Here is a 12090-nt window from a genome sequence, read left to right as displayed (position 1 = left end):
ATTTAACCACCTTAATATTTTATGACTTGCCTTTCCCATTTTGATAACTTGGTTTCTTCTTGTGAGTTAATGCTTATGCATTTTGAGCTTTGCCTTTGGTTATGAGATATAAGAAAACTAACCATGTAAAAATGTATGTGCATGGAATGGATTTGGGTTTCGAGATGCTTTTCTGAAAAGTTTCCACACAGTTTTCACACATCTTTAGTGTATTGGTGACAAATATGTTGTGAAACAATAGGCAGATATTGCTACAGGTGGTGTAGATGTATGTAAACAAATGTAAAATACGTGCAAAAAAACACCAGTACAATTAGTTTTATGATGAAGAAATGTAATGTATACACATATGAGATGGTTCTCGTTCAATTTTACCTTTAAAAATATCTTTACTCATTCATTTTTGCTGAATTAATGTGGGTAAACGTGACATCAGTTCATGGCAGTAGGTGACATGGCGCCATCCTGTGGCCAGAGCAGTAATAGCACTGTTAGCTGCACGGATAAAAAACACGCTTGTGCAAAAAGTACTTTTTGTACAAAGTACTTCCGGTGGGTCACCGACTAGCTTTTAAGAGCAAAATTTCCCCCTGTTTACCGACGGATGTTTTAGTACCACATGAGATTATTTCTCTGCTGTAGCTACATTTATTCTGTGAAAAAGTATCTCTAACGACTGCTTCAGTTACTAACCGCTCACACTTAACGACTGTGCAACGCGGTGAGACACGAGAGGCGAAAAGAGGAAGCAATAGCCGACCATCTTTCTTCTCCTGCCAGCAATAACAAGAAAGAGACAAGGCTAGGTCCAAGTGAAGCTGTGTAGTTTACAGTTTACTATCAGTTTTATGCTGGTAAAAAGGACCCTCCGTCCGTGTTGAGACACACACAAGCTCTCGGACATTGAGCTCATCTCCCGGCGAGCCTGGAAGTTTTGGATCACCAGAAAAAGACAATCTGTTAAAGAATTAGTATTCCCGTTTTTTCATGTTTCCAACAGGTTTATCTGCCCCTAATCCCCCACCACCGCCAACCCAGGAGGCTAGAACAGCGGCTACTGATGTCAAACCCGACAGCGGTAACATCACATCTCCGAAGAAGAGGAAAATAAACGGATCTGAGAGGGAAGACACTACTGACAAGACCCTGAATTCCTCCTCCTCTTCCTCCTCCTCCTGCTCCCCGCTGCACATCCAGAAGAAGTTGAGGTTTGAGGATTCAGTGGATTTCATTGGACTGGATGTGAAAATGGCTGAGGAGGCTGCTGCTGCCGCCGCTGCTGCTTCGTGCTCCAATAACAAAAGCAAAGCCATGTTCCTGCCCGGTGGCGTGGCGGGACACCATGCAAACGGACTGACGAAGCCCGCAGGCTCCTCCGGCACCTTCTCCAACAGTAAACCCGGGGCTGCCAAGAAACTAGTCATCAAGAACTTCAAAGGTAGCAAACACAAAACTGGGAGAAAATGTGCTATAAGCTCGAATACATCAGTAATATACACCTTTAACAAGTCCACAGTGGAACGTGTAATCTATTATTGGGATGTGAGATGGCTGTAAATGGACCTGAAGACTCCATCACAATGTAAATGTTACAGTCTCCTTTCTGGTCAGATCTGTCAGAAATATACATTTCCTCAATTGTGTCAATAAGGGAATTACTCTTAGTTCATTAAGCAGAAATGTAGGCATACATTTTTTTGATATATTAGAAAAATATATATATAATATATTACAGGCACCCATTTCTCATTTAACATCAAATAAGTTTTAACAATCATAATAGGGAATCCTAATAACACTATAAAGACTAAATTAAAAGTAAAGAAATGTGTTTCTACCTGCCAAGCTTAATGTTTACATGTAACATCAAATATGAAGTTGTTATTGCTTTCTATTCTGAAGTAATAAGATAATAGATTAGGTGTTGGGAACTTTAACCTAAGTTTTTTTTAATACATTAATTATATGAGATGACGCATTCTCATTATTAATTGTTAAAATAATAACACTATATTTTACAGCCCCTTTCATACAGTGGGTGCAGTACAAATTGATTTACAATAAAGGAAACAAAAGTAAATAAATAAATATTAAAAGCCTAAATTAAACCAGTGCATATACTGTGAACCAAAATCGGAGGCGATAGAAAGTCTAATAACAAAATTCAGTAACCATACGTTTATTAATTTGTTTGTCCCTATCATCTTGATAGCGCTGACTTTATGGCATTATAGTTTAATGAGGTCTTTGTCAACTGTTTTGTTGGTTTCTTTGCACACAGAAAAACCCAAATTACCTGAGAATTACACGCAGGAGACCTGGCAGAAGCTGAAAGAGGCGGTGGAGGCCATACAGAACAGCACTTCAATCAAGTACAACCTAGAAGAGCTCTATCAGGTATCACTACTGACCTGTTCACCCCCCAAGAGGAAACACATTTATAAATAAATGTTCCTTTTTGACACTTTTCTTTCTGTCTCCTTAGGCTGTTGAGAACCTGTGCTCCCATAAGATTTCTGCCAAGCTTTACAAACAGCTGAGGGCCGTGTGTGAAGACCACATCAAGTCACAAATTGAGCAATTCAGAGAATATCCTTCACTGTTTTATTTATCTTCATATTTCTGTCTGTGGATCTTAGTATGGTAATATTGAATTGCTTAGTGATGATCATGCAGTCATGTTGCAGTAAAGCTCTTTTTCCTTAACGTTGTTCATACGGATGCCTTGGACAGTGTACTTTTCCTAAAGAAAATTGACAAATGCTGGCAAGATCACTGCAGACAAATGGTATGTTTCGTAACTTTAGTAAGTGAAGTGGTTGCTTTCATATTCCTTGAAAGTCTGTTTACATACCATCTGGTTTTCATGCAAAATGTTTGTCAAATGTTCCTGTTTAAATTCTCTATAACTAATTAGGTATTGTACTTCCAGGAAATTGTGGGACTTGTTGAATCAATTTTTAATGTACTGTAGTCTCAAACCCAATTTAAGAACATGGTTATTTTCTCAGTATTGGAAAGTTACCTCAGAGCCACAGAAACCATCTTACATCTGTTTTCATCAAATAACAACATGTTTAAAAAAGATCATCACAGATTATTCCTAACTGTATGTTTGTCTTTGTTTCACAGATCATGATAAGGAGTATATTTTTGTTTTTGGACCGCACCTATGTTTTACAAAATTCAATGCTGCCATCTATCTGGTGAGTGGTCCCTGACGTGTGCTGTTGTACATTTGCATGAGGCTGATTTCAATTGTTTTTTTTAAGTGAACAACTTCTGTGGTGTGCAGGGACATGGGTCTGGAGCTGTTCAGGTTCTACATCATCAGTGATCTGAAGGTCCAGTGTAAAACCATCGACGGGATTCTGCTGCTCATAGAGAGGGAGCGAAACGGGGAAGCGATAGACCGCAGTTTACTGAGGAGCCTGCTGAGCATGCTCTCTGACCTGCAGGTAACTGAGTATTACTTTCCTGTACTACAAGAAAAGTGAGGATTAGCAGCTGTGTTATTTGTGATTATTACCTGCCCTGGGGTGTGATGAGTTGTCAGTCTCTTGTTGACAAATGGCATTTATTAAATCTGTGTTCTCTCCATCCCTGCCAGATTTATCAAGACTCCTTTGAGCAACGCTTTTTGGAGGAAACTAATCGCCTGTACGCTGCAGAGGGACAGAGGCTGATGCAGGAGAGAGAGGTGATTTATGCCCGTACCCTGGGCCCATTTGTTTCCTTGGTTTCTTTTTAAAAGACTGGACAGATACAGTGGGGCAAAAAAGTATTTAGTCAGCCACCAATTGTGCAAGTTCTCCCATTTAAAAAGATGAGAGAGGCCTGTAATTTGTATCATATGTATACCTCAACTATGACAGACAGAATGAGAAAAAGAAATCCAGAAAATCACATTGTCTGATTTTTAAAGAATTTATTTTCAAATTATTGTGGAAAATAAGTATTTGGTCAATAACAAAAGTTCATCTCAATACTTTGTTATATACCCTTTGTTGGCAATGACAGAGGTCAAACGTTTTCTGTAAGTCTTCACAAGGTTTTCACACACTGTTGCTGGTATTTTGGCCCATTCCTCCATGCAGATCTCCTCTAAAGCAGTGATGTTTTGGGGCTGTCGCTGGGCAACACGGACTTTCAACTCCCTCCAAACATTTTCTATGGGGTTGAGATCTGGAGACTGGCTAGGCCACTCCAGGACCTTGAAATGCTTCTTACGAAGCCACTCGTTCGTTGCCCTGGCGGTGTGTTTGGGATCATTGTCATGCTGAAAGACCAGCCACGCTTCATCTTCAGTGCCCTTGCTGATGGAAGGAGGTTTTCACTCAAAATCTCACGATACATGGCCCCATTCATTCTTTCCTTTACACGGATCAGCCATCCTGGTCCCTTTGCAGAAAAGCAGCCCCAAAGCATGATGTTTCCACCCCCATGCTTCACAGTAGGTATGGTGTTCTTTGGATGCAACATTCTTTCTCCTCCAAACACGACGAGTTGAGTTTTTACCAAAAAGTTCTATTTTGGTTTCATCTGACCATATGACATTCTCCCAATCCTCTTCTGGATCATCCAAATGCCCTCTAGCAAACTTCAGACGGGCCTGGACATGTACTGGCTTAAGCAGGGGGACACGTCTGGAACTGCAGGATTTAAGTCCCTGGCGGCGTAGTGTGTTACTGATGGTAGCCTCTGTTACTTTGGTCCCAGCTCTCTGCAGGTCATTCACTAGGTCCCCCCGTGTGGTTCTGGGATTTTTGCTCACCGTTCTTGTGATCATTTTGACCCCACGGGGTGAGATCTTGCATGGAGCCCCAGATCGAGGGAGATTAGCAGTGGTCTTGTATGTCTTCCATTTTCTAATAATTGCTCCCACAGTTGATTTCTTCACACCAAGCTGCTTACCTATTGCAGATTCAGTTTTCCCAGCCTGGTGCAGGTCTACAATTTTATCTCTGGTCTCCTTTGACAGCTCTTTGGTCTTGGCCATAGTGGAGTTTGGAGTATGACTGTTTGAGGTTGTGGACAGGTGTCTTTTATACTGATAACGAGTTCAAAAAGGTGCCATTAATACAGGTAACGAGTGGAGGACAGAGGAGCCTCTTAAAGAAGAAGTTACAGGTCTGTGAGAGCCAGAAATCTTGCTTGTTTGTAGGTGACCAAATACTTATTTTACCGAGGAATTTACCAATTAATTCATTAAAAATCCTACAATGTGATTTCTGGATTGTTTCCCCCATTCTGTCTCTCATAGTTGAAGTGTACCTATGATGAAAATTACAGGCATCTCTCATCTTTTAAATGGGAGAACTTGCACAATTGGTGGCTGACTAAATACTTTTTTGCCCCACTGTACACGGTTATCAAACAGTTTATGTCCAGTATTATGATATGTTTTCATCTAGAACATGCTTTGATCTTTATTTGAGTTACTCAGAATGAAACTGAAAGGACTTTACACATCCATCACACAAGAAACAAAAACATCCATACCTACAGGAAATCAGAATGCAGTACAAGACTGAAAGGGTTATTTCCTTTCAGCTGAAAGAAGTTTCTGCTTGATTCAGACAGAAAGTAACTTAGCTTTTTGACTTCCTGATACATTGGATTGAGTCATGATTTCACTTTTATCTGTATCTGCCCATGCTTTCAAACAGGTTGTTTTTGAATGTGAAGAGTCAAATAGATATGTTGTATGTAATTTAGTATTGAGATATTTAAATTACATTAAAACCTGAAACATATGAGGTGATTAGTTCTTCATGAAATAGATTGAGAGTTATGAGTTTAGATTCAGGATTTTTGACTTAACATAACTTTATTTAAAATGGTCTACCCTTTATTTATTAAACAGATCGTATGGTTTTATAAATTAAAACATTTCTGCTTTTCTCTTTTTGAAGGTCCCAGATTATCTCCATCATGTCAACAAGCGCCTGGAGGAGGAAGCTGACCGAGTCTTCACGTATTTAGATCAGAGCACACAGTGAGTCTTACACTGTAGTATGCAATGTGCAGTTTAACAAACATGAAGATTCATTTGTAACGCGAGTTGTCTTTTTTCCCTAAGAAAACCGCTCATTGCTACCGTGGAGAAGCAGTTGCTGGGTGAACATCTCACGACTACTCTGCAAAAAGGTACACAACTCGTATTTATGAGTGGACTTCAATCCCAGTTAGTATGATTGTATGACAATACCTGGCAGTCATGTCGACCGTTAGGAACCTTCCTAAGCAAAAACACAACTTTTTTAAACCACAGTCTGGCTCTTGAATGTTTAAAAGCAACTTAAAACGTGTTTTTCTCCATAAAAAAAACGTGCAGGTCTGACTCACCTGCTGGATGAGAACAGAATTCAGGATCTGTCTCTTCTCTATCAACTCTTCAGTCGAGTGCGAGGTGGCGTTCAGGTCCTCCTGCAGCACTGGATAGAATACATAAAGGTGAGAAGCATCAACAAAGATAAAAGTCAGAAGAAAATGCAGCATCAAGGTGCTGACCTCTGTTTGTCATATTCTGTTCCTAATTGCTGTTTTCAATGTCTTGAAAATAAAAACGTAGGCTTTTGGAAGCACAATCGTAATCAATCCAGAAAAAGACAAAACAATGGTGCAGGAGTTGCTGGACTTTAAGGACAAGGTGGATCACGTCATTGACATCTGCTTCATGAAGAACGAGAAGTTTGTCAACGCCATGAAGGAGGCTTTTGAAACATTCATCAACAAACGGCCAAATAAACCTGCAGAGCTCATAGGTCAGCAAGCATGTCCCACATTCATAACTCCTCCTGTGTCAGGAAATCAGCGGATAACATTACTCTTCATGCAGTAACACGTGATACAAATATACTTTTGTTTCCAGCAAAACATGTGGATTCAAAGTTAAGGGCAGGAAACAAAGAGGCAACGGACGAAGAACTGGAGAAGATGCTGGATAAAATAATGATTATTTTTAGATTCATCTATGGTAATTGTTCCTTTTTTTTTACTATCACATTTGTATCAGTTTATGAACCCACCCCCTCCCCTCCCCTCTGTGTTGATCCTAATGTTATAATGTGTTGTCATTGTAGGAAAAGATGTTTTTGAGGCCTTTTACAAAAAGGATCTTGCCAAGAGGTTGCTGGTTGGAAAAAGCGCCTCTGTGGATGCAGAAAAATCTATGTTGTCGAAGCTGAAACATGGTGAGTTTAATGCATCAGTGTCACTTCTTTACATACAAACTTAACAAATAAAGGGAAATAAAACTCAGAAAGGGACTCTTAATCCTAAACACATTTGACTTGTTTTACCTCAGAATGTGGAGCAGCGTTCACCAGCAAACTGGAGGGGATGTTCAAGGATATGGAGCTTTCTAAAGACATCATGGTGCAGTTCAAACAGGTGAGATCTAAAAACAGTTGGTGAAATCTGTAAGGGCAACCGTGTCCGTTTTACATTTGATTCTCGTGATCGGGAGATAATGAATAAGGCAGTTTAGTATTACAAACGTTACACTAGGGTGGTAAGGTTTACGATACAGGGCTGCAGTACTAAATGCAGGTCCTGGTACCTTGCTCAACCTTTGTCAAAAGTCACCTGGCAATTGAATACTTCCTATTAGGACTTTAACTAAAGATTATTTCGGTGATCAAAAAATTTGCCAATTCATAATGTATTGCTTCTTTTTTCAGATCATGTATATTTTAGAAAATCTAAAATAAAAGCACATCAGAATCAGAAATCCTTTATTAGTCCCACCGCGGTGAAATTCACATTTTACAGCAAAAGTGGCATAGCAAGTAAAAGAAAGGTATGCAATAACACAGAATAAGCTAACATATTAAAATATAGAAGAAAAGCACACATAAGTTGTTTATAGAATAAAGTAGATAAGTAAGTATACATCCATGGCTAAAGAAATGATGAGCAGCCACTTCAGCGCATAGTGACCTATATAATGTTTTGTCAAAAATCTGAGAAACAGCCACAAGGACAGGTTTATGTTGACTTAAACAGTTATTATAGGGTAATGTTCAATCAGGTTAATCAGACAATCATTTCACCTCTACTTTGTAGGTTACTTTGTAATGATATAAGCTTATTCTACTGTTTATCTTGCTGTGGTTGCTAGATGAATCAATTATTAGTGTAAAAAGAGATGTAAAAGCCTTTATTACTAAAACCTCAGTGCAGTATTTAGAAATCCACTTTGGCTTCGTGGATCCTGTTCTTTCATCTTACCGACACCTGAAACAGCTTGCCCTCACCACACAGGTCCGATCCTTGTAGTAATAACCTAATGTGGAGAATTGCATTTGGCCGCTGGACAATACCACGTGTGTGTCACTTGTTTCTGTGCAGTACATGCAGTGCCAAAACATTCCTGGCAACATTGAGCTGACGGTTAACATCCTCACGATGGGTTACTGGCCAACCTATGTCCCCATGGAAGTGCACCTGCCTGCTGAGGTCAGTGCTGCTGAGCAAATAGCGATATTTTTGGAAATGTGCTGTTTTTACAACCTGCCATGCAATAAATAAAGTGAGTGTTGCTTTGTAACGCCTCTGTTGTCATTGTCCAGATGGTTCGACTGCAGGAGATCTTCAAGACTTTCTACCTGGGCAAACACAGTGGCAGGAAGCTGCAGTGGCAATCAACACTCGGCCATTGTGTCTTAAAAGCAGAATATAAAGAGGTACATAACTGAAGCCTCTTTCCCACTGAACACAAACGAAACCTTTATCTGGCTTTTTACTTTGGTGAGAAAAGTAACTTAGTCAGAAAAATGAAGATGATGGAAACATGATACCTGCATGGACACGCTCATATAACCCTTTTTTTAAGTACGTTTTGGCACCGTTTTTTTGTTTTACTGGCAATGTGAAAAAAAACTATTGCCTTTTTTGAGCTTATTTGATTTGTTTCGAACACCTGCATATGCCCTCATTTTTGTTGCTCTGGTGCTTAATGTTAACACACACTGCACTCAAACTCTCCCACACCTGCTGACAGACAAATAAAGGCTTTCTGATTGTGATTGATTCATTCTCTTGCATTTTTCTTACTAAAGGGCAAGAAGGAGCTGCAGGTGTCACTCTTCCAAACCCTTGTGCTGCTGATGTTTAACGAAGGAGAAGAGTTCTCCCTGGAGGAGATCAAACTGGCAACAGGAATAGGTGTGTGTTATCACATCAAAGTTTGGTTAGCAGCACTTTGATTAAGAAATACATATTGTCAAGCACTCATTATGCAGCACCACTGATGTAAAACACTGTCTGTGTGTGTTGGTTTACAGAGGACAGTGAACTGCGCCGGACTCTGCAGTCACTTGCTTGTGGGAAAGCACGTGTCCTAACCAAACTCCCAAAAAGCAAAGATGTGGAGGACGGGGACAAGTTTTCTTGCAATGATGACTTCAGACACAAGCTCTTCAGGATCAAAATAAACCAGATCCAGATGAAGGAAACGGTATGGTATTATCTCACCGTACTCCCCTCCTTTCACCGTATCTGATGAAGTATTTTAACTGAGTGTTTTCGCTAAGGTGGAGGAGCAAGCCAGTACCACAGAAAGGGTCTTTCAGGATCGTCAGTATCAGATTGATGCTGCCATCGTGCGGATCATGAAGATGAGGAAGACTCTGAGCCATAATCTCTTGATGTCTGAAGTGTACAACCAGCTCAAGTTCCCTGTCAAGGTGATTAACACGAAACTGGATTTCTTTTATTAACAAAGAAGTTCTAGTTATTTTTTATGTTTTGATATGAGTATTTTAAATAATGTTCTCCCTGCTTCTGTTTAGTTGTTATCTACTTGGTGTAATTGCTTTATCCTGTGCAGGGTCATAGGTTCTTTTTAATTAGTAATAATTGTATTATTAATTCTATATGAAGTATCAATTATAAAGGAAACATTTCAGAATAATATTGATTTGGTCTTGTCGGTCAGTACTGAAGTTTGAGAGTTTGAGTCCTTAAAACCTCAAGAGTTTTGACGTTATTTTGTACCTAAAGGGACTTTTTACTGATAAATATTGTTCAGTTGCTGCAGTGGAAAAATGAATAAGCTGAGAAACAGTTTCTAATATTTGTACTGCTATTTTTGGCTGAAAACTTCCTTTTCATTCTGATTTTCTGTCATTTAAAAAGAAAAAACATGTAGCAGAAGTTTATTTTCAGATTTATTTAGGTGACATCCATTGACTGAAATCTTTACTCTTTTTAAGCACAGGTTGATTCATGTGTTATTTAGGAGCACCTTCCAAGCTCACAAACTAGCACCCCCTTAGCTGACAAAGCTGAATTAATGTTTGATTTGATTAAGGACAAATCTACTGAAATAGGATCCAAACTGGTTGGTACAAGAAAATACTTTTATAATAGTAATTTACTCTGGGAAGGTGGCTTGTCTTCCATTAATCTTCTTCTCATTATGACAACCTCCCACCTCCAAGTATAAAAATAAGCAGATGCTGGCATGTGCCTCATGTGTTAACCTTTACCTGCTCTCTGCCCTTTCTTGTCTTGCAGCCTGCTGACTTGAAGAAGAGGATAGAGTCTCTTATTGACAGGGACTATATGGAGCGTGACAAGGAGAACCCCAACCAGTACAACTATGTGGCTTAGAGAAAGATAAAGTGACTGAAACAGAGATGCAGATGGTCCATTCAGGCTGAGGTGATCGGTCTCTTTTGCTCCAGTGGATGTACACCATTATCATCTTCAACCCAGCGGCCGACAAGTGAATGGATACTGCTCCACAGGTTTTTTGTCAGGGGTCTTGTGATCCTGTGGACTGCATGCCCATCGAAAAGAGAATATTGTCCGTAATTCTCAGTGCCACTGAGAGAGTTGGGCTACCGTGGAAAGGCAAAGAAGACACACAGATGTTGTTTCGTTTGCTGTTTTTTTAATGGAGAGGAAAAAATATTTATTTTCAAACTTAGATTATTCTTTGTCCATAGTTTGAATCAATATGCTCTTTGTTATTAAGTCACTTTTTGCCTATCTGATCACTCAGTATCCCAAACAAATGCCGACACTTAACAATGCCCTTAATGTAGTACAGATTGGAGAGAAAAAAGAAAGAAAAATACTTTTCTTTAGTTAAGTCAAATGTGGGACTATTTGATTAACATTTATAGAATTGCCTATTGGGTAAAATTTGTGTCAAATGTGTCCTCCTGCAGCAAAGTTTAACATTTTTTAAGGCCATGTAGCCATAAAGCTGTGATCTTGAACACACAAAGCGTTCAAAGCAGAGTTTGTGCCAAAAAAATAGCACTTCTTTTGTTATAGGGTGTACTACGCTGCTAAAACACTTAAGTTGGAAAGGTATATGCATTTAAGTTTCTTGTTTCTTCGGTCTTTGTACGTTTTTGTACATACTCCACAATGATCTGATCCGACACTGTCAACTGCTTTTTAGGTTTTTGTTAACCCTTAGAAAGTATACTAAAAGCACAAGGACGTCAGAGCCCATTTTTCCATCTTCCACCAAGTCATACCACATACACACTATATTTTTTGTATGTCTCCCTGTGTGGCTTGCAGGCCTTGTTGAAAAATGAGGGGATTCGAGGGGATTGCCTCAACGCTTGAGGAAAAATAAGTTTGAGTAAACATGCCCTTGTTTGTATGAGTATGTTAGATTTATTGCTACAGATTAAAATAACTGTTTCAATCAGGCTTTTCTTTTTGTTAAATGGTTTTCTAGAGGTAGAAGCAACACTCAAATATCTCACCTAAGTAAAAGTAGCAATACCACAATGTATAAATACTGTTTCAAGTAAAAGTCATGCCTTCGAAATGTAATTTAACTAAAAGTACTAGTGCCAAAATACAACATACATTTCTTAATTAAAAGTACTTATAGTGGCCTATATATATCAATGGATTATAATTATTAATGGGTTCGTCACTTTAATTTTGCAGTTGGTTAAGGTGATTGTTTATAACATTTTAACTACATTTTCTAATAACAAAGGCTTACCAATTAAAATATCATGAAGTATTAGTTGATTGATTTGAATACAATTCTCAATCTGCGAGGTTAAGTAGTAGCCTATAATATTTCCTTATGAGATATAATAGAAG

The 12090-nt window shown here is 38.9% G+C and overlaps 1 protein-coding gene across 1 annotated transcript; it reads left to right on the top strand.

Annotated features, from left to right (window-relative positions):
* Window positions 1–547: 547 nt before the first annotated feature.
* On the top strand, window positions 548–11681 carry cul4b (cullin 4B). Its single transcript, XM_063876927.1, has 20 exons — window positions 548–1438; window positions 2282–2397; window positions 2486–2589; window positions 2719–2788; window positions 3133–3206; window positions 3296–3458; window positions 3611–3700; window positions 5916–5998; window positions 6083–6150; window positions 6338–6456; window positions 6575–6767; window positions 6875–6979; window positions 7086–7196; window positions 7310–7395; window positions 8356–8463; window positions 8577–8690; window positions 9066–9171; window positions 9291–9463; window positions 9540–9692; window positions 10525–11681. The coding sequence occupies exons 1-20, from the start codon at window positions 988–990 to the stop codon at window positions 10618–10620; spliced, it is 2583 nt and encodes an 860-aa protein (XP_063732997.1). The 5' UTR covers window positions 548–987; the 3' UTR covers window positions 10621–11681.
* The last annotated feature ends 409 nt before the right edge of the window (window positions 11682–12090 follow it).

The sequence above is a fragment of the Eleginops maclovinus genome, chromosome 23 (assembly GCF_036324505.1).
Source record: "Eleginops maclovinus isolate JMC-PN-2008 ecotype Puerto Natales chromosome 23, JC_Emac_rtc_rv5, whole genome shotgun sequence".
In the NCBI taxonomy this organism is placed as follows: domain Eukaryota; kingdom Metazoa; phylum Chordata; class Actinopteri; order Perciformes; family Eleginopidae; genus Eleginops; species Eleginops maclovinus.
Note: the sequence above shows the minus strand (reverse complement) of the source record. Positions and strands in the feature narration are given on the sequence as shown.

Bases quoted from the DNA above. Each gene is read 5' to 3' on its own strand.
- cul4b (XM_063876927.1), top strand. From the start codon at position 988: ATGTTTCCAACAGGTTTATCTGCCCCTAATCCCCCACCACCGCCAACC. The intron at 6,457-6,574 runs GTGAGAAGCATC...ATAAAAACGTAG, and splicing joins ACTGGATAGAATACATAAAG to GCTTTTGGAAGCACAATCGT. The intron at 7,197-7,309 runs GTGAGTTTAATG...GTTTTACCTCAG, and splicing joins GTTGTCGAAGCTGAAACATG to AATGTGGAGCAGCGTTCACC.